The 23,772-nt window shown below is 38.1% G+C and overlaps 1 protein-coding gene across 1 annotated transcript in view; it reads left to right on the forward strand.

Moving 5' to 3' along the window:
• The window catches only part of CEP128 (centrosomal protein 128), a 424,502-nt gene that overhangs the window by 153,716 nt on the left and 247,014 nt on the right, over window positions 1-23,772 (forward strand). The window contains exon 16 of the mRNA XM_060166154.1: window positions 3,548-3,712. Coding sequence (XP_060022137.1) covers window positions 3,548-3,712 — 165 coding nt within the window. The remainder of the gene's footprint in view (window positions 1-3,547; window positions 3,713-23,772) is intronic.

The following is a 23,772-nucleotide window of genomic DNA, read 5'->3' on the forward strand; positions in this document are numbered from 1 at the left end:
GCTTATGGGTTTTGTAAACTCAAGGCTTTTGAGATTTACCCCTTCTTTTCCAAATCAAAGTTGCCTGGGTAAATGCATAATTGAGATCTTACATTTGGGGAAATATTGTAAGATCTAATGGTATTAGCATTTATCACCATGCAGGGGAATCATTTCATAACATGATTGTCAGGAGTGTGATAAATCTATCCCTCCTTCCTGCTTTAGTTTTTCTCCATAGCACTCATCATCATATGATATAGATTCCATATTTTTAATTTTTTAATCTCCGTTTATTAGTATGAAAACACCATGAGAACTGGATTGTCTTTTCCCTCAATCTGTAGGAGGAAAAGGCTGCCTAATCTTTCAAGGCCCAATTAATTTTTCACTTCTTTTATGGATTCACTGAAGATGGCATATATCTCAACTGAGGTTGGGATAAATCTTTCTATTCTCTGTGTTTCCATAGCTCTTTTTTGGAACTGCTAGTACAGCACATTCAGGCTGCCTTATATTATGGTGTGTTTATTGTGTGTTCCTACATCTCCAGAGGGGCAGGTAGCAGGTCTTAGCCATTTTTGTATCCTCTTGTGGCGTCTAGCATGATGTTTGAGACATACAGAACATGTTCCGTGGATGTTGGGTTAAAATGTTTGAAAAGCTAGAAATCAAAGGATTTGCTGCTGACTTGCTTTGTGATCTGTCTGGTTTGGCTCTTTCTCTGTAATGTGGTAAAATTGCTTTCCTCATCCAAAGGAAGTGCTTTGTATTTGTGTATAGTGAGGTGACAATAAAGCTTTAAGAAATTACCTGTATATAAAGAAGACACCGTTTAGAACTATTCTGTAGATTCTCCAGAAACTTTAGATTTTTTTTTTAATTCGGAAGACTGAGATGCGGAGGGATATTATAGTTACTCTATAATGTGGTACAAAACAAGCATACGAGCTTAACAGGAGAACCAGAGATCGTGAGAGCCCAGTACTCTTCTCTTAAACCGAATAAGTTACCCATAGGAACAGCCCCACCTCATGCTATTTTATGAATATAATTCCGTACTTTTGACTCATTTATATTAATTAACAGGAGTTGATAGCAATGGTTGTCATTGAAGATTTAATATACTGAGTTATGTATAAGAGGGCTTTAGATAAATAGCTCTGTAAATGTTACATTTCTTTGTCTTTCAGCTTCACCTTAATCTGTTACTTTTTCTGAGTCTAATAAGTGTGATACATTACCCATATTTTTTTCTCTGCAGAAGTTATATTTTTCCCCATCTAGATCTACCCTTCTCATGCCTGTTTTTTTTTTTTTTTTTTTGCGGTACCCGGGCCTCTCACTGCTGTGGCCTCTCCCGTTGCAGAGCACAGGCTCCGGACGCGCAGGCTCAGCGGCCATGGCTCATGGGCCCAGACGCTCCACGGCACGTGGGAGCCTCCCGGACCGGGGCACGAACCTGCGTCCCCTGCATTGGCAGGCGGACTCTCAACCACTGCGCCACCAGGGATGCCCTCATGCCTGTTTTTAAATTTAAATGTAAACTATTTTTATGAAATACTCTAGCTGCTATTAATATTTGAAGGATATTGGGTTATCACCTTATTATGATTTCAACAAAAATAATTTTGTAGGAGCCCTTATTGGAATCAGAAGACCAAGAGTGGAGTTCTGTATTTTTGCCATTTGCTGGCCATATGATCTTGGTCAAGTTACTTAACCTTTTTGTACTTCATCAGTAGAATGGAAACAGTAATGTCTTTCTCTATCACAGGGTTTTTTTGAGTGTTATATCACTTTGTAAACCCTAAAATGAAATGTAAATGTAATAATGAAACTACAACAAGAAGTAAGTTCTTAGTCAAACTTAGGCATTACTGTGCTTGTAACTGTTTTAAAAATAGGTTCTCTGGGGGCAAAGAGGGGAACCCTGATTTGTAGCATTTGCCAAGTTCAGCAGTATAAAACCCCCCATTTGGCTGGTTTCAAGCTATCAAACAACATCACTGGAGGCACAGTTGGGAAGAGATGAGCACAGTTGGTTCCTGAGTGTCTCTCTGAGCTGGCCCAGACACCACTGGCCTTGGGGGAAAACTGTCTATACCTACACTTTTTATAAGACACAAAAAATGCTAAGTATTCTACTGAAACTTAAAATAATAATCGAACAATTTTCCTGATGAGAGACTTTATTTTGTAAGTTTATTTTTGGGTAGTGAATACAGGATTCCTCATTAAAAACATCAGTTCTTTTGTTAACTCAAAGTGGCATCAAGTCTTAGTTGAAATTTGTGGGGTGAATAAGGTATAGATTCTTGTCTGAAACTCACAAAACTTCTTCCTTTTGGGAAATTGCTTCCAGCGATTATGTTCCTATGTACTTGATTATATACATATAATAAACTTATACAAAGGAAAGAAACAAATATATTTTAGGCATTGAAACATGTAATTTAAACAGATTCTATGTGGGTGCTTACAGGCTGTCAGTAACTGGTAGGTGTAACTAGTTAACATTGCAAGTTGCACCCAGCTGGTTTTTAAAACCGTATGATATACGTACCTTTTAAAGGCAGTGAGGCAGAGCAGCTGAAAACATGGACAGTAGAGAGAATTCCTGCATTCAAATCCTGGCTCTGGTTTACTCACTACATACCCTTGGGCAAATGATTAGTGTTGTTCTGCTTCAATTTCAAAACAGGAGACAATAAGTGTCTCCCTAGTCAGGTTGTGGTGAGGATGGAATGAGGGACAACTATACGAAAAGGTCTTAGAGCAGTGCCTGACATATAGTCAGTATTTACATTGTTGTTATTTTAAGTCTTTAACTTCACATGCCTGGCAAATCCTTATTGAATCTCATCCACAGATTATTCCTGTTGTTTTTTTTTAAAGCTGATTCTGGTTATATTCCAAATAATAAACGAAAACGAGGTACTTTATTGCACTATTGGTACTGAAAATAATCACTGGTAAACTCTTTCATATTAAGTTATTTATAGTTTTTTGGCTACTCTGATCTGTAATCTTTTTAGCCCCACAAGAGTGGTATTAATAATTACATTGTACAAAAAATACGCAAGCCTTTCACAAAAACGAGAGTGTAGCTTGAATAGGGATATTGTTAAGCTCCTTTTATAGATGAAGAGACTAATCAGGCAGTAATGTCCCATAGTATATCCTTATGGGGACATTTCTCTAATAACCCTTCCCCTCTCAGCAGTTAGTGTCCCTTCTTTGGGTTGCACACACCTCTGCTTGCACCTTTATTAAGCACTTCTTGTTCATCGTTGTCAGAATTGACTGTTGTATCTGTCTCTTTTACGGTTCATGCCTGTTATCTTCAGCATCTAGTAGAGTACCTGTCACTTAATTGGTTGCTCAGTGAATGCTAAGGAGAGATTGACCACATGCAAAGAATGTTTCCTTTGCATGTATGTTTATGTGTGAACGCTTAGAGGTAGCAAAATCTCGAAGTGTTTGCCCACTGATATAATGTGGAATTTGTTTTATGTACAGCTTGGCTGTGGCCAGTGGACTTTCTCTTTTCTCCTTTTTCTCTCAGGCAGAAAGCTTAGAAGATAAGAATATGGCTGAAGTCCAGCGTTCTCAGCTAGAGAAGTTGAAATCACAGTATGACAGGCTGACAGAGGAATTAACTCAGAATGAAAATGAGAACAAAAAACTGAAGCTAAAATACCAGTGTTTGAAGGACCAACTAGAAGAAAAGGTAAAAATGTGAATGAACTCTAATTTAAAAGACTTTTTTGAATTTCTTCTAGTGTTTCTCCTAGAACATAGTTTATGTACTACTGAATGCTAATTGTTAGGCTTTAGTAGCAATTTGTATTGGTGCCAGAAGACATCATAGAAGTTTATTAGAATGCTGTGATTTTTATTCTTTCAACCAACTAGTAACCTTCTAATACTTTTGATTTTAAATTTCTTCTGGATCTTAAAATAGGTATTTAGAGGCAAGGTAGCAAAGAAAGGAATTATGGTTTATTGCAGACCTACTTTATGGCAAGTATTTATGCCAGTTGATTTACATATGTGTACTCATTGAATTCTCACGACTGTTTGGGTTAGATTTTATTGATCCCTGTTAACCTATGAGGAAACTGAGGTTCAAAATACAATATATAATAGATGAGGTGGTCACTGTGCACTAGGCACTTTTAATGCTCATAGTCATGTTACAAAATCAATACTATTTTGCTCATTTTTGCAGTTAAAGAGACTGAAACTTAAGAAGGTTGGCAACCTTGGAATGTTCCCAGCAGGCTCACTGCTTTCCTATCAGTAGATGTGTAAAATTTGGGGGGTGTCTGCTATATACCAGGCATTGGGTAGAATACTAGGGACTTCTAGAGTCACTACTTTTGTGGCCAAAAGTCAACTAAGAATAGAAGACAGAATACTTAAATTTGCATTCTATGTCTTTACCAACTTCCTAAAAGGATTTGCATTGGAGTGTGATAGAAGTCAAATAGAAAAAAAAAGACTATTAATATATGGATAATAGGATAAGGCAGGATAGACTGGGCCAGATGACTCCTGTTCTTGATAAGGGTTACTAACTAACATCTTTGTTGAAGGAAATATCACTGGGTGGGGTGTCATCAACCTCTAGAAGAAACATTCTTCATGCTTTGCTCATCTTTTCCTCTTTTTGTTGTTTCACTGTATTTTGTATATATTTTTTACCTTTCTAGTAATTGTTAAAATCAAGGAAATAAAATTTAAGTTAGTTTGGAGTTTATGATTAAATGTGCTTAAGTTGCTAAATTTAGGCCTACAATCTTGACAATTGTAATTTAGTTCTTATGTCATGCTTTGTTTTGACTAAGTCTAATGTTCACACATAATTAATGTATCTGTTGCCAGGGTGTAGTTGCTTTGAAGATAATACTAAATTTTCCAACTTTTCCATAATTAAAAGTTAGCCAGAAGATTGTATTAACATGTTTTGTGTTTAATTATTTGCATTTAAGAAAGAGTGGGGGAAATTTTATGTTGAAAGTTTACCTTGTTCTGCTTAAAATAAATGCTTCTCTGCTATCTGTGACGTTCCAGGTATGTATGCATTGTCATACATTCATATAAGTGGAACATTCACCTTAGAACAGAGTTTTAAAATTTAAGGATTGTACAGTAGTCCCCCCTTATTAGTGGTTTCCCTTTCCATTGTTTCAGTTACCTGCCATGGTAACTGAAATTACCAAATTTGCACCAGTTGCAGTCCAGAAAGATTAAATGGAAAATTCTAGAAATAATTCATAAGTTTTAAAGTGTACTTTGTTCTGAGTAGCATAATGAAATCTTGAGCTCCCACTTTCTAACACCCGTGATCCCCACCTATCTCAGTCCTCTGCTCCTAACATCCAACCATCGACATCATCATGGCTTGATGATCCAGGATCACCCAAAGCAGGTGATCCTCCTTCTGAGGTATTAGAAGGTCAGCAGTAGTTTAATGCTATGTCACAATGCCTACCTCATTCATTTCATCTCATCACATTTTATGTAGGCATTGTATCGTCTCTTATCATCACAAGAGGGGTGAATACAGTACAGTAAGATATTTTGAGAGAGAGAGAGACCACATTCACATAACTTGTATTACAGTATATTGTTACAGTTGTTCTATTTCATTATTAGTTATTGTTGGTAATCTCTTACTGTGCCTGATTTCTAAACTAAATTATCATAGGTATGTATGTATAATATGTATAGGGTTTGGTACTATCTTCAGTTTTAGGCATCCCCTGGGGGTCGTGGAACATATCCCTCGCAGATAATGGGGGACTACTGTATTCCTCTGCTATGTACTGACCATCTAGTATGTGGCAGGCATTGTGCTGGATGCTGGGGATGGGATATATCAATAGATAAGACACAGATCTGCAATTGAAAGCTTCTAGTGGGATCATTAAAAGCAAAATCGCCTTTCAGTTGTTAAAACTATATAGTCAATGATAATGGGTCCTAATGCAGAGAAAAGATGTCTATGACATCTAAAATGGTAAATAATCTTAAGGGTACATAGACACACACACATATATAAATATACACAGCATATATGCTTGCTTTTCTTTAATATTTTTTGTGTACATGATTGCTATGTAGTTTTGATTGACTTAGCGGTTTGTGTTGGCCTGTTTTTTTAGTATAGTTAGCTATGAATCGAAGTTTCACTGGGTTCAGTCATCTACAGATAGGGCCATTCTCTTCAGAAAGTAGTATAGAATTAGTGGCTATAGACAGAACTTTGAGTATAAATCATTTTCTAGCTGTGTGGCATTAGGCAAGTTGCTTAAAATGCAAAGCTTTGGGGCTTCCCTGGTGGCGCAGTGGTTGAGAGTCTGCCTGCCGATGCAGGGGACGCGGGTTCGTGCCCCGGTCCGGGAAGATCCCACATGCCGCGGAGCGGCTGGGCCCGTGAGCCATGGCCGCTGAGCCTGCGTGTCCGGAGCCTGTGCTCCGCAACAGGAGAGGCCACAACAGTGAGAGGCCTGCGTACCGCAAAAAAAAAAAAAAAAAAAAAAAAAACTCAAAGCCTTGAGAGACAAGACAGCAGAAGCAAGAAGAACTACAGTCCTGTAGCCTGTGGAACAAAAACCACATTCACAGAAAGATAGACAAGATGAAAAGGCACAGAGCTATGTACCAGATGAGGAACAAGATAAAACCCCAGAAAAACAACTAAATGAAGTGGAGATAGGCAACATTCCAGAAAAAGAATTCAGAATAATGATAGTGAAGATGATCCAGGACCTCAGAGAAAGAATGGAGGCAAAGATCGAGAAGATGCAAGAAATGTTTAACAAAGATCTAGAAGAATTAAAGAGCAAACAAACAGAGATGAACAACACAATAACTGAAATGAAAACTACAATAGAAGGAATCACTAGCAGAATAAGAACTAGCAGAAGAACAGTCAAGTGACCTGGAAGACAGAATGGTGGAATTCACTGCTGTGGACCAGAATAAAGAAAAAAGCATGAAAAGAAATGAAGACAGCCTAAGAGACCTCTGGGACAACATTAAAAACAACAATATTCACATTATAGGGGTCCCAGAAGGAGAAGAGAGAGAGACAGGACCCGAGAAAATATTTGAAGAGATTATAGTCAAAAACTTCCCTAACATGGGAAAGGAAATAGCCACCCAGGTCCAGGAAGTGTAGAGTCCTATACAGGAAATACCCAAGGAGAAACACACCGAGACTCATAGTAATCAAATTGGCAAAATTAAAGACAAGAATTATTGAAAGCAGCAAGGGAAAAATGACAAATAACATACAAGGGAACTCCCATAAGGTTAACAGCTGATTTATCAGCAGAAACTCTAGAAGCCAGAAGAGAGCGGCATGATATACTTAAAGTGATGAAAGGGAAGAACCTACAAGCAAGATTACCCGGCAAGGATCTCATTCAGATTCGATGGAGAAATCAAAAGCTTTAAAGACAAGCAAAAGCTAAGAGAATTCAGCACCACCAAACCAGCTCTACAACAAATGCTAAAGGAACTTCTCTAAGTGGGAAACACAAGAGAAGAAAAGGACCTACAAAAACAAGCCCAAAACAATTTTAAAAATGGTAATAGGAACATACATATTGATAATTACCTTAAATGTGAAATGGATTAAATGCTCCAACCAAAAGACACAGTCTTGCTGAATGGATACAAAAGCAAGCCCCATATATATGCTGTCTACAAGAGACCCACTTCAGACCTAGGGACACATTCAGACTGAAAGTGAGAGGATAGAGAAAGATATTCCATGCAAAGGGAAATCAAAAGAAAGCTGGAGTGGCAATACTCATATCAGACAAAATAGACTTTAAAATAAAGAATGTTACAAGAGACAGGGAAGGACACTACATAATGATCAAGGGATCAACCCAAGAAGAAGATATAACAATTATAAATATATATGCACCCAACATAGGAGCACCTCAATACATAAGGCAACTGCTAACAGCTCTGAAAGACGAAGTCGACAGTAACACAATAATAATGGGGGACTTTAACACCTTACTTATGCAAATGGACAGATCATCCAAACAGAAAATTAATAAGAAAACACAGGCTTTAAATGACACAATAGACCAGATAGATTTAATTGACATTTATAGGACATTCCATCCAAAAACCACAGATTACACTTTCTTCTCAAGTGCGCATGGAACATCCTCCAGGATAGATCACATCTTGGGTCACAAATCAAACCTCAATAAATTTAAGAAAATTGAAATCATATCAAGCATCTTTTCTGACCACAATGCTATGAGATTAGAAATCAGTTACAGGGAAAAAAACGTAAAAAGCACAAACACATGGAGGCTAAACAATACATTACTAAATAACAAAGAGGTCACTGAAGAAATCTAAGAGGAAATCAGAAAATACCTGTAGACAAATGACAATGAAAACACGATGATCCAAAACCTACGGGATGCAGCAAAAGCAGTTCTAACAGGGAAGTTTATAGCTATACAAGCCTACCTCAAGAAACAATAAAAATCTCAGGTAAACAATCTAATGTTACACCTAAAGGAACTAGAGAATGAAGAACAAACGAAACCCAAAGTTAGCAGAAGGAAAGAAATCATAAAGATGATAGCAGAAATAAATGAATGAGAAACAAGGCAAACAATAGCAAAGATCAATTAAACTAAACGCTGGTTCTTTGAGAAGATAAAGAAAGTTGATAAACCATTAGCAAGACTCATCAAGAAAAAGAGGGAGAGGACTCAAATCAATAAAATTAGAAATGAAAAAGGAGAAGTTACAACAGACAGTGCAGAAATACAAAGCATACTAAGAGACTACTACCAGCAACTCTATGCCAATAAAATGGACAACCTGGAAGAAATGGACAAATTCTTAGAAAGGTATAACCTTCCCAGACTGAACCAGGAAGAAATAGAAACTCACAGGTGAATTCTATCAAACATTTAGAGAAGAGCTAACACACATCCTTCTCAAACTCTTCCAAAAAATTTCAGAGGAAGGAACACCCCCAAACTCATTCTATGAGGCCACCATCAGCCTGATACCAGCACCAGACAAAGATACTACAAAAAAAGAAAATTACAGACCAATATCACTCATGAATATACATGCAAAAATCCTCAACAAAATACTAGCAAACAGAAGCCAGCAATACATGAAAAGGATCATACACCATGATCAAGTGGGATTTATCCCAGGGATGCAAGGATTCTCCAGTATATGCAAATCAAACAATGTGATACACCACATTAACAAATAGAAGAATAAAAACCATATGATCATCTCAATAGATTCAGAAAAAGCTTTTGAGAAAATTCAACACCCATTTATGATAAAAACACTGCAGAAAGTAGGCATAGAGGGAACCTACCTCAACATAATAAAGGCCATATATGACAAACCCACAGCAAACATCATGCTCAGTGGTGAAAAACTAAAAGCATTTCCACTAAGATCAGGAACAAGACAAGGAAGTCCACTCTCGCCACTGTTATTCGACATAGTTTTGGAAGTCCTGACCATGGCAATCAGAGAAGAAAAAGAAATACAAATTGGAAAAGAAGAAGTAAAACTGTCACTGTTTGCAAATGACATGATACTATACATAGAGAATCCTAGAGATGCCACCAGAAAACTACTAGAGCTAATCAATGAACTTGGTTAAGCTGCAGGATACAAAATCACTGCACAGAAATCTCTTGGATTCCTATACACTAATGATGAAAAATCTGAAGAGAAATTAAGGAAACACTCCCATTTACCATTGCAACAAAAAGAGTAAAATATCTAGGAATAAACCTACCTAGGGAGACGAAAGACCTGTATGCAGAAAACTATAAGACACTGTTGAAAGAAATTAAAGATGATACCAACAGATGGAGAGATACTGCATGTTCTTGGATTGGAAGAATCAGCATTGTGAAAATGACTCTACTACCCAAAGCAATCTACAGATTCAATGCAATCCCTATCAAATTACCAATGGCATTTTTTACATAACTAGAGCAAAAAATCTTAAAATCTGTATGGAGACACAGAAGACCCCGAATAGCCAAAGCAATCTTGAGGGAAAAAAGCAGAGCTGGAGGAATCAGACTCCCTGACTTCACACTATACTACAAAGGTACAGTAATCAAGACAACATGGTACTGGCACAAAAACAGAAATATAGCTCAGTGGAACAGGATAGAAAGCCCAGAGATAAACCCATGCACCTATGGTCAACTAATCTCTGACAAAGGAGGCAAGAATATACAGTGGAGAAAAGACAGTCTCTTCAATAAATGGTGCTGGGAAAACTGGACAGGTACATGTAAAAGAATGAAATTAGAACACTCCCTAACACCATACACAAAAATAAACTCAAAATGGATTCGAGACCTAAATGTAAGACCAGACACTATAAAACTCTTAGAGGATAACATAGGAAGAACACTCTTTGACATAAATCACAGCAAGATCTTTTTTGATCCACCTCCTAGAGTAATGGAAATAAAAACAAAAGTAAACAAATGGGACCTAATGAAACTTAAAAGCTTTTGCAAAGCAAAGGATACTACAAATAAGACAAAAAGACAACCGTCAGAATGGGAAAAACTATTTGCAAATGAATCAACGGACAAAGGATTAATATCCAAAATATGTAAACAGCTCATGCAGCTCAATATTAAAAAAACAACTCAATCAAAAAATGGGCAGAAGACCTAAATAGACATTTCTCCAAAGAAGACATACAGACAGCCAAGAAGCACATGAAAAGCTGCTCAATATCACTATTACGGAAATGCAAATCAAAATTACAATGACGTATCACCTCACTCCAGTTAGAATGGGCATCATAAAATCTACAAACAACAAATGCTGGAGAGGGTGTGGAGAAAAGGGAACCGTTTTGCACTGTTGGAATGTAAATTGGTACAGACACTATGGAGAACAGTATGGGGGTTCCTTAAAAAACTAAAAATAGAATTACCGTATGACCCAGCAATCCCACTACTCAGCATATACCCTGAGAAAACCATAATTCCAAAAGACACATGTACCCCAATGTTCATTGCAACACTATTTACAATAGCCAGGTCATGGAAGCAACCTAAATGCCCATCGACAGATGAATGGATAAAGAAGATGTGGTACATATATGCAATGGAATATTACTCAGCCATAAAAAGGAATGAAATTGGGTCATTTGTAGATACGTGGATCAATCTAAAGACCCTAGAAAAATGGTACAGATGAACCGGTTTGCAGGGCAGAAATAGAGACACGGTTGTAGACAACAAACGTATGGACACCAAGGGGGGAAAGCGGCAGTAGGGTGGTGGTGGTGCTGTGATGAATTGGGAGATTGGGATTGACATGTATACACTAATGTGTATAAAATCGATATCTAATAAGAACCTGCTGTATAAAAAAATAAATAAAATTCAAAAAGCAAAACAAAACTCAAATCCTCAGTTATATCATCCTTAAAACAGGTGTAATAATAAACTCTATTATTGAATTAAATGTGAAAATATATATAAAGTGCTTGGCTGAATTTCTGATACCTGATAAGGTATCGATTAGCAGCTGCCATTATTCTGTTATTGTTTTGTTACCAAATAGATGCCAATTAATGGTTCAGCCCAGCAATAAATCAGCAAGCATTGATTAACTACCCAATAATGTGTCAGGTATTAAGGGCCAGGGAACTGGGAGTAAGACTTACTGTGGAACTATGCTGATTGGAAGTTTACAGCCCGACTGTGTTGAATCACTTGAGATGACGGTCCACAAAGAGGCAACGATGTGGGAAGAGCTGCCATTTCTATCAGCAAGTGATATTGCAGGCATGTTTGTTAAGCAAACCAAACAGGTGGGCAGGTTTGTAATTATGTTTGCTATTTGAAGACAGGAACCAAGTCTTGGTTGTTTTTTTTATCTCCAAGACGAGGCCGAGAGCCTGACACATGGTAGGTAATTTATTTTGCGATACGCGGGCCTCTCACTGTTGTGGCCTCTCCCGTTGTGGAGTACAGGCTCTGGACGGGCAGGCTTAGAGGCCATGGCTCACTGGCCTAGCTGCTCCGCGGCATGTGGGATCTTTCCGGACCGGGGCACAAACCCGTGTCCCCTGCATCGGCAGACGGACTCTGAACCACTGCACCACCAGGGAAGCCCATGGTAGGTAATTTATAAGTAAATTGTGGTTGAAGAGATAGGTGTGTATACACGCAAGTACGTACACATATGTTTACATGGAGATAAAAAATATCAATAACCTATGGATACGGATGTACATTCATTCTCCCTCTCTCTCCCCCCTCCCCCTCCCTCCCCCCCCTTTGTCTCTCCCCCATTTCCCTTCCCTCTATGAGTGTGTATGTTTTTTTGTTTTTTATTTTTTAACATCTTTATTGGAGTATAATTGCTTTACAATGTTGTGTTAGTTTCTGCTTTACAACAAAATGAATCAGTTATATATATACATATGTTTCCATATCTCTTCCCTCCTGCGTCTCCCTCCCTCCCACCGTCCCTATCCCACCCCTCCAGGTGGTCACAAAGCACCGAGCTGATCTCCCTGTGCAATGCGGCTGATTCCCACTAGCTATGTACCTTACGTTTGGTAGTGTATATATGTCCATGCCTCTCTCTCGCTTTGTCACAGTTTACCCTTCCCCCTCCCCATATCCTCAAGTCCATTCTCTAGTAGGTCTGTGTCTGTATTCCTGTTTTACACCTAGGTTCTTCATGACATTTTTTTTTCTTAAATTCCATATATATGTGTTATCATATGGTATTTGTCTTTCTCTTTCTGACTTACTTCACTCTGTATGACAGACTCTAGGTCTATCCACCTCATTACAAATAGCTCAATTTCGTTTCTTTTTATGGCTGAGTAATATTCCATTGTATATATGTGCCACATCTTCTTCATCCATTCATCCGATGATGGACACTTGGGTTGTTTCCATCTCCGGGCTATTGTAAATAGAGCTGCAGTGAACATTTTGGTACATGACTCTTTTTGAATTATGGTTTTCTCAGGGTATATGCCCAGCAGTGGGATTGCTGGGTCATATGGTAGTTCTATTTGTAGTTTTTTAAGGGACCTCCATACTGTTCTCCACAGTGGCTATATCAATTTACATTCCCACCAACAGTGCAAGAGGGTTCCCTTTTCTCCACACCCTCTCCAGCATTTATTGTTTCTAGATTTTTTTTTTTTTTTTTTGGTGGTACGTGGGACTCTCACTGCTGTGGCCTCTCCCATTTCGGAGCACAGGCTCCGGATGCGCAGGCTCAGCGGCCATGGCTCACGGGCCCAGCTGCTCCACGGCATGTGGGATCTTCCCGGACCGGGACACAAACCTGTGTCCCGTACATCGGCAGGCGGACTCTCAACCACTGCGCCACCAGGCAAGCCCTATTTCTAGATTTTTTGATGGTGGCCATTCTGACAGGTGTGAGATGATATCTCATTGTAGTTTTGATTTGCATTTCTCTAATGATTAGTGATGTTGAGCATTCTTTCATGTGTTTGTTGGCAGTCTGTATATCTTCTTTGGAGAAATGTCTATTTAGATCTTCTGCCCATTTTTGGATTGGGTTACTTGTTTTCTTGTTATTAAGCTGCATGAGCTGCTTATAAATTTTAGAGATTAATCCTTTGTCAGTTGCTTCATTTGCAAATATTTTCTCCCATTCTGAGGGTTGTCTTTTGGTCTTGTTTATGGTTTCCTTTGCTGTGCAAAAGCTTTGAAGTTTCATTAGGTCCCATTTGTTTACTTTTGTTTTTATTTCCATTTCTTTAGGAGGTGGGCCAAAAAGGATCTTGCTGTGATTTATGTCATAGAGTGTCCTGCCTATGTTTCCCTCTAAGAGTTTGATAATTTCTGAGCTTACATTTAGGTGTTTAATCCATTTGGATCTTATTTTCGGGTATGGTGTTAGGGAGTGATATAATCTCATACTTTTACATGTACCTGTCCAGTTTTCCCAGAACCACTTATTGAAGAGGCTGTCCTTTCTCCACTGTACATTCCTGCCTCCTTTATCAAAGATAAGGTGACCGTATGTGGGTGTGTTTATCTCTGGGCTTTCTATCCTGTTCCTTTTATCTACCTTTCTGTTTTTGTGCCAGTACCATACTGTCTTGATTACTGTAGCTTTGTAGTATAGTCTGAAGTCAGGGAGCCTGATTCCTGCAGGTCCGTTTTTCGTTATCAAGATTGCTTTTGCTATTCGGGGTCTTTTGTGTTTGCATACAAATTGTGAAATTTTTTGTTCTAGTTCTGTGAAAAATGCCAGTGGTAGTTTGATAGGGATTGCATTGAATATGTAGATTGCTTTGGGTAGTAGAGTCATTTTCACAATGTTGATTCTTCCAATGCAAGAACATGGTATATCTCTTCATCTGTTTGTATCATCTTTAATTTCTTTCATCAGTGTCTTATAATTTTCTGCATACAGGTCTTTTGTCTCCTTAGGTAGGTTTATTCCTAGATATTTTATTCTTTTTGTTGCAATGGTAAATGGGAGTGTTTTCTTGATTTCACTGTCAGATTTTTCATCATTAGTATATAGGAATGCCAGAGATTTCTGTGCATTCATTTTGTATCCTGCTACTTTCCCAAATTCATTGATTAGCTCTAGTAGTTTTCTGGTAGCATCTTTAGGATTCTCTATGTATAGTATCATGTCATCTGCAAATAGTGACAGCTTTACTTCTTTTTTTCCGATTTGGATTCCTTTTATTTCCTTTTCCTCTCTGACTGCTGTGGCTAAAACTTCCAAAACTATGTTGAGTAAGAGTGGTGAGAGTGGGCAACCTTGTCTTGTTCCTGATCTTAGTGGATATGCTTTCAGTTTTTCACCATTGAGGATGATGTTGGCTGTGGATTTGTCATATATGGCTTTTATTATGTTGAGGAAAGTTCCCTCTATGCCTACTTTCTGCAGGGTTTTTATCATAAATGGATGTTGAATTTTGTCGAAAGCTTTCTCTGCATCTATTGAGATGATCGTATGGGTTTTCTCCTTCAATTTGTTAATATGGTGTATCATGTTGATTGACTTGCGTATATTGAAGAATCCTTGCATTCCTGGAATAAACCCCACTTGATCATGGTGTATGATCCGTTTAATGTGCTGTTGGATTCTGTTTGCTAGTATTTTGTTGAGGATTTTTGCATCTGTGTTCATCAGTGATATTGGCCTGTAGATTTCTTTCTTTGTGACATCCTCGTCTGGTTTTGGTATCAGGGTGATGGTGGCCTCGTAGAATGAGTTTGGGAGTGTTCCTCCTTCTGCTATATTTTGGAGGAGTTTGAGAAGGATAGGTGTTAGCTCTTCTCTAAATGTTTGATAGAATTTGCCTGTGAAGCCATCTGGTCCTGGGCTTTTGTTTGTTGGAATATTTTTAATCACAGTTTCAATTTCAGTGCTTGTGATTGGTCTGTTCATATTTTCTATTTCTTCCTGATTCAGTCTTGGCAGGTTGTGCATTTCTAAGAATTTGTCCATTTCTTCCAGGTTGTCCATTTTATTGGCATAGAGTTGCTTGTAATAATCTCTCATGATCTTTTGTATTTCTGCAGTGTCAGTTGTTACTTCTCCTTTTTCATTTCTAATTCTATTGATTTGAGTCTTCTCCCTTTTTTCCTTGATGAGTCTGGCTAACGGTTTATCAATTTTGTTTATCTTCTCAAAGAACCAGGTTTTAGTTTTATTGATCTCTGCTATCGTTTCCTTCACTTCTTTTTCATTTATTTCTGATCTGATTTTTATGATTAATTCCTTCTGCTAACTTTGGGGTGTTTTTGTTCTTCTTTCTCTAATTGCTTTAGGTGCAAAGTTAGGTTGTTTATTCGGGATGTTTCCTGTTTCTTAAGGTAGGATAGTATTGCTGTAAACTTCTCTCTTAGAACTGCTTTTGCTGCATCCTATAGATTTTGGGTCGTCGTGTCTCCATTGTCATTTATTTCTAGGTATTTTTTTAATTTCCTCTTTGATTTCTTCAGTAATCACTTCATTATTAAGTAGTGTATTGTTTAGCGTCCATGTGTTTGTATTTTTTACAGATCTTTTACTGTAGTTGATATCTAGTCTCATAGCATTGTGGTCAGAAAAGAGACTTGATACAATTTCAATTTTCTTAAATTTACCAAGGCTTGATTTGTGACCCAAGATGTAATCTATCCTGGAGAATGTTCCATGAGCACTAGAGAAAAATGTGTATTCTGTTGTTTTTGGATCGAATGTCCTATAAATATCAATTAAGTCCATCGTGTTTAATGTATCATTTAAAGTTTAAGTTTCCTTATTTATTTTCATTTTGGATGATCTGTCCATTGGTGAAAGTGGGGTGTTAAAGTCCCCTACTGTGAATGTGTTACTGTCGATTTCCCCTTTTATGGCTGTTAGTATTTGCCTTATGTATTGAGGTGCTCCTATGTTGGGTGCATAAATATTTACAATTGTTATATCTTCTTCTTGGATCGATCCCTTGATCATTATGTAGTGTCCTTCTTTGTCTCTTCTAATAGTCTTTATTTTAAAGTCTATTTTGTCTGATATGAGAATTGCTACTCCAGCTTTCTTTTGGTTTCCATTTGCATGAAATATCTTTTTCCATCCCCTCACTTTCAGTCTCTATGTGTCTCTAGATCTGAAGTGGGTCTCTGGTAGACAGCAAAGATATGGGTCTTATTTTTGTATCCATTCAGCCAATCTGTGTCCTTTGGTGGGAGCATTTATTCCATTCACATTTAAGGTCATTATCAATATGTATGTTCCTATTCCCATTTTCTTAGTTGTTTTGGGTTCGTTATGGTAGGTCTTTCCCTTCTCTTGTGTTTCTTGCCTAGAGAATTTCCTTTAGCAGTTGTTGTAGAGCTGATTTCGTGGTGCTGAACTCTCTCAGGTTTTGCTTGTCTGTAAAGGTTTTAATTTCTCCATCAAATCTGAATGAGATCCTTGCTGGGTAGAGTAATCTTTGTTGCAGATTTTTCTCCTTCATCACTTTAAATATGTCTTGCCAGTCCCTTCTGGCTTGCAGAGTTTCTGCTGAAAGATCAGCTGTTAACCTTCTGGGGATTCCCTTGTGTGTTGTTGTTTTTCCCTTGCTGCTTTTAATATGTTTTCTTTGTATTTAATTTTTGACAGTTTGATTAATATGCGTCTTGGCGTATTTCTCCTTGGATTTATCCTGTATGGGACTCTCTGTGCTTCCTGGACTTGGTTAACTATTTCCTTTCCCATAATAGGGAAGTTTTCAACTATAATATCTTCAAATACTTTCTCAGTCCCTTTCTTTTTCTCTTCTTCTTCTGGAACCCCTACATTTCAAATGTTGGTGCGTTTAATGTTGTCCCAGAGGTCTCTGAGACTGTCCTCAGTTCTTTTCATTCTTTTTTCTTTATTCTGCTCTGCAGTAGTTATTTCCACTATTTTATCTTCCAGGTCACTTATCCATTCTTCTGCTTCAGTTATTCTGCTATTGATCCCATCTAGAGTATTTTTAATTTCATTTATTGTGTTGTTCATCATTGTTTGTTTCATCTTTAGTTCGTCTAGGTCCTTGTTAAATATTTCTTGCATTTTGTCTATTCTATTTCCAAGATTTTGGATCATCTTTACTATCATTATTCTGAATTCCCTTCCAGGTAGACTGTGTATTTCCTCTTCATTTTTTAGTTCTGGTGGGTTTTTTATCTTGCTCCTTCATCTGCTGTGTGTTTTTCTGTCTTCTCATTTTGCTTATCTTACTGTGTTTGGTGTCTCCTTTTTCAGGCTGCAGGTTCGTAGTTCCCGTTGTTTTTGTTGTCTTTCCCCAGTGGCTAAGGATGGTACAGTGGGTTGTGGAGGGGACTAGTGCCTGTGTTCTGGTGGAGGAGGCTGGATCTTTTCTTTCTGGTGGGCAGCTCCACGTCTGGTCGTGTGTTTTGGGGTGTCTGTGGACTTATGATTTTAGGCAGCCTCTCTGCTAATGGGTGGGGTTGTGTTCCTGTCTTGCTATTTGTTTGGCATAGGGTGTCCAGCACCGTAGCTTGCTTGTCGTTGAGCGAAGCTAGGTCTTGGTGTTGAGATGGAGATCTCTGGGAGATTTTCACCGTTTGATATTATGTGCAGCTGGTAGGTCTCTTTTAGACCAGTGTACTGAAGTTGGCTCTCCCACCTCAGAGGCACAGCACTAATCCTGGCTGCAGCACCAAGAGCCTTTCATCCACATGGCTCAGGAGAAAAGGGAGAAAAAGTAGAAAGAAAGAATTAGTAGAAGAAAGAAAGAAAGAAAGAAAAAGGAAGCAAGGAAGGAAGGAAGGAAGAAAGAAAGAAAGAAGGGAGGGAGAGAGGAAGGAAGGAAGGAGGAAAGGAAGGAAAAAAGAAAGAAGGAAGATAAAGTAAAATAAAATAGTAAGATAAAATATAATAAAGTTATTAAAATAAAAAATAATTATTAAGAGAAGAAATAAAAAAGAAAAAAAATGGACGGATAGAACCCTGGGACAAATGGTGGAAGCAGAGCTATACAGACAAAATCTCGCACAGAAGTATACACATACACACTCACAAAAAGAGGAAAAGGGGAAAAAATCATAAATCTTGCTCTCAAAGTCCACCTCCTCAATTTGGGATGACTCGTTGTCTATTCATGTATTCCACAGATGCAGGGTACATCAAGTTGATTGTGGAGCTTTAATCTGCTGCTTCTGAGGCTGCTGGGAGAGATTTCCCTTTCTCTTCTTTGTTCTCACAGCTCCCAGGGTCTCAGCTTTGGATTTGGCCCCGCCTCTGCGTGTAGGTCACTGGAGGGCGTCTGTTCTTCGCTCAGACAGGACGGGGTTAAAGGAGCCGCTGATTCGGGGGCTCTGGCTCACTCAGGCTTGGGGCAGGGAAGGGCATGGAGTGCGGGGTTTGCCTGCGGCAGCAGAGACCGGCATGACATTGCACCAGCCTGAGGCGTGCCGTGGGTTCTCCCGGGGGAGTTGTCCCTGGATCCCGGGACCCTGGCAGTGGCGGGCTGCACAGGCTCCCCGGAAGGGGGTTGTGGATAGTGACCTGTGCTCGCACATCGGCTTCTTGGTGGCGGCAGCAACAGCCTTAGCGTCTTATGCCCGTCTCTGGGGTCCCGCTTTTAGCCGCGGCTCGCGCCCGTCTCTGGAGCTCCTTTAAGCAGCGCTCTTAATCCCCTCTTCTCGGGCACCAGGAGACAAAGAGGGAGGAAAAAGTCTCTTGCCTCTTAGGCAGGTCCAGCCTTTTCCCCAGACTCCCTCCCGGCCAGCCGTAGTGCACTAATCACCTGCACTAATCACCCCAGTCCTCTCCCTGAGATCCGGCCGAAGCCTGAGCCTCATATATCAGCCCCGCCCGCCCGGGCAGGGGAGCAGACAAACCTCTCGGGCTGGTGAGTGCAGGTCGGCACCGATCCTCTGTGCGGGAATCTCTACGCTTTGCCCCCCGCACCCCTGTTGCTGTGCTCTCCTTCGCGGCCCTGAAGCTTTCCCCCTCCGCCACCCAGAGTCTCCGCCCACGAAGGGGCTTCCTAGTGTGTGGAAACTTTTCCTCCTTCACAGCTCCCTCCCACTGGTGTAGGTCCCGTCCCTATCCTTTTGTCTCTGTTTATTCTTTTTTCTTTTTCCCTGCCCAGGTACGTGGGGGGTTTCTTGCCTTTTGGGAGATGTGAGGTCTTCTGCCAGCGTTCAGTAGGTGTTCTGTAGGAGTTGTTCCACGTGTAGATGTATTTCTGGTGTATCTGTGGGGAGGAAGGTGATCTCCACGTCTTACTCTTCTGCCATCTTCCCAGAAGTCTGAGTGTGTATATTTGGCCGGATTGGGGGAAATAAAAACAAGAAAACAGGACAAAAATATGTTTTCAATGAAAAAAACCCCATGACTTATATCCCAAAGATTCCTACTATTTAAGCAATAGAGTGAACTTGATAAATAGGGCCTAATGGATTAAAGGATTTTCTAATCAAAAGGGTTTCTGTAAGAACCATTTCTGATCAGTGCATAGGTTATGTAGGCTCTCTGAGATGCTTAGCTAACTCAGTGAATACTTGTTTTTTTCCATAGTTATACTTAAGTTATTTTAGAAGACTTTCTTTCTCTTTTTTTTGCCTTTATTTTCTATTATTAGTTCTTTTGGGAAATGTGAAAGCTGCAGTGAAACAATTAGGAGACAAATTTTGAGACATCTAAGGCAGTTGCAGTTCACGGGAACCTAAGTGTTGAATTGATTAGAATTTGTAGAAATGTACTTTTGTTCCTTCTCATGAAATCCTTTATTGAAATCATTTGTGAAGTGACACCTAGCAACATATTTAAAGCTATGGCTATGTTGGCTGAAAACACTTAGGAAATAGTTTTCTTATACAAAATGTGGATCTTTAAGAAATGGTAATTATAATTCACATTTGCAAGTGTAATTATGATGCCCATTTTTTTACAGATGGTGGAAACTGAGGGCGAGGGTGTAGTATAGTGACTTGCCGAACATTGCATAGCTTGTGGTGGAAAACAGGATATGAGCATAAATTCCTTGTATTTTTCCCTTTATTTACTGCCAGTAAAATGACTCACATTTGTGTCTTTTCAATGAAATTTTAGTGTTGAATTTAAATTTAGGGTTATTATATTCAACACATTACCATATTCTCTCTTATGTTTTTTAGCCTGACACAAATTTTGGAATAGAAGTCATCAATGATTTTGTTAGAAAAGTCTAATTAAAACCTGATATTTCCACATAAAAGATATCTGTGACTGGAAAAAATGAATCAGTGTTGTTGAAATTTGTGTTTTGTTTCTAATTTGACCATCTGTTTAGGATTGCTGTTTCTTTCTCATGATGTGGAAAAATATATATGATTGTCAGATGTCTCTTCTATAAAGTATTCACTACTTTGCAAAAACCACAGTTTCACATATTTTACTAAGATAGTAGCAGGCAGAATTCTCTCATTTCCATTTTTTTTCCAAGTACGAGAAAGAAATTGAAGCAAATGAGCTGTTGACTTCTAGCATTTACTTAATGGTTACACTTTATGCCATTTTTAGGCAGACTGTGCTCTTTCTTTGGTGCTTTGTCTATTTTAAATAGTGTGAGTAGAGTAAAGCTATAGCAAACTTAAACCAGATATGTTAAATAAACACTAAGATACTATGAGTAAGTTCCTGTCAGATTTCTCTCATTTAAAAACAACAACAATAAAAATAATAATAAAATTGTCAAATTGAAGGTAACATTATAAATTTTGCATTTGCCATTTATAAAGTGCTTTTAATTGAATTCCTGATAGTCATTAAAGCCACAGTAGTCCTTACTTTCACAGAGAATTGACAGAAACACCAGTGTTTACCATGTATGAATCACTCTGCCAGGTGTTAAGAAACAAGTTTAGAATGCAAAGATGGAGTGATTGTGCAGTGCCGGGGGAGCCCAGTTATACATACAGCTGCAGCGGAGGGAGGGTCAAGATATAAAGATGTATAGAAGGACATTTGGTCTACTTTCCAGACTGGAACACAGGCGTGGAGAAGCCATTTCCAAACTCTCGTCCATTGGCAGTGACCTCTTCACCAACTATTTACACTCACAGAGGTTGATTTTAAGTGAATTTAAGGAGTGAAGTCCAAGTTTGTGTCTTTATGACCCCTGATTTGGACTTGATTTCAAGGCATTTAATCTTTAGCTGAGTGGTTGATAACTATAAGGGCTTGAGAAGAAAGAAGTCCTTTTGGGCACTTGCCTTTAAAATCCTCTATTACTAGTTTGATTTCATTTCCTTGTGAAACTGTGAGTGATACCCATCCTGTGGGTGTAGGAGTTAGGCTAAATAATAGTACCTACAGTTGCTTGTGGTGTGTAAAGCCAAGGGGAAGAGGCCACATGAAAGATCTCTATTGCATCTGTGTCAGTGCTCTGCTGGATGTTGAGCAGACCTAGCTTGCATTGGTAGACCCTAAAAGGGAACATAAGATGAATGTCCTGGTTCGTTTACATTGTGTTTCTTTTATCACCATTTAAAGCACCAATTGACTCAGTCCATTTTATCATTTAATCTTGAACAAGCAATGTTCTTTCAGTTAATGCAAAACCAATAACTAGACGGTGCTTATTGTTTACACGAGTTATGTTATTTGGAGATCTGTTTTTAAACTTTTTTTCCCATATTATTTCATAAGAATAAATACATTTAAGCATCCTTTAAAGAAAAAAATAGAGGAGAGGAAGAAATTCTGATGGTTTCCAAAGACACAGTAAGCTTATAAACATTTCTCTGGAAATGAATGATGCACTTTTTTTCTTTTGAAAATTAAACAATGTTCGTTCCAAATGCATAATTTGAAACTCTAGTTGTTTGTTTCCTTGTCTGTATTTTGTTTCAGAGATAGAAATGCATCAAAAGTGGCTGATTTTAAATAACGAATGTTATTTCTGTTTCCAGGCATTGACTTAAGAGAAATACATCATAATTACAAAATGGTCCTAAAAGTTAATGAATGCATAAAATACCCTTTAGAGGCATTTTTGTTTCCAACTGTGAATATTAATTTCTAGGAATGTATCCAATACATATCCTAACACCTTTTTGATTGTGCTGCCAGTGATCTTTGTATTGCTCAATATTCTCCTAGAAAAAGATACTAAAAAGCCTGAGGCAAGAATAATTTCCTTAAATGGGGTTAGAAGTTTAAATTTGAATTTCCATTTTTTGACTTCTGTTTTATGGATAACTTTCCTAAGCCTGCCTAAGACCAGGTTATAGATTGGAAAGTCTTCCACACTCAAGTTTTAACATGCATCAAATCATCTATCCTGTTTTCTAATTATGCCATTACTTTTTTCATTTAACTCTACTGTTTTACTAATGCTCTTAGTTCTTACTCTTATATACTATTAATCATAATTTCTTCCCTCCTTTGAAGGAAATAGTATAAAGTATATACTTAGAGAGGAGAAGGAAGTGTATATCTAACTCAAAAAATAGTAGCATTTTGATTTTAATCTTCTAGTAGGAATTACAATGTTCTTTTGCTTTCTAAATACATGTAAAGAACTCTCTTATTCTCTCACACATAGACCTATACGTAACTCATCAGCAAATCTTATTACCTCTATCCTCAAAATTTATTCTGATTTACTTACCACTGACAGAGCCTTTACTTTTCTGACATAAGCTTACTTTGATGGTTATAATAACCTGCTACTTACAAGATGCTTGCCCTCAATGATTTGACTAATTAATGTATTACAAAAACAAACTTACTGAAACACAAGAAGTTATTGAGTTTAGAGATTCTGTTTTTTTTTTTTTCTTCTTCATTGTTGTGTAGTTAGGGACTATGCCTGGCACATAGAGAATACACTAAAAAAAAAAAAGAAACACTAATGGAATGAATGGAACATTAAAGGATATTTATGTTTCAGAAAGATTTATCGATTGACTGCTATGTGAGACACTATTAGATGCTGTGATTTTTTTCTCTTTTTTTAAATTTACTTTTTATTGAGCTAACATTGGTTTACAACATTATATAAATTTCATGTGTACAACTCTCTACTTTTATATACACTGCAGTGTGCTCACCACCAAAAAGTTAGTTTCCATCTGTTGCCATACAGTTGATTACCCTTTACCCATTTTACCCTCCCCACCAGTCTTCTCCCTCTGGTTACTATTACTTTGCTCCCTGTATCTATATGTTTGTTTTTGCTTGTTCACTTATTTTGTTTGTTTTTTATATTCCACATATGAGTGAAATCATACAGTATTTGTC

The sequence above is a fragment of the Lagenorhynchus albirostris genome, chromosome 1 (genome assembly GCF_949774975.1).
Source record: "Lagenorhynchus albirostris chromosome 1, mLagAlb1.1, whole genome shotgun sequence".
Taxonomy (NCBI): Eukaryota; Metazoa; Chordata; class Mammalia; order Artiodactyla; family Delphinidae; genus Lagenorhynchus; species Lagenorhynchus albirostris.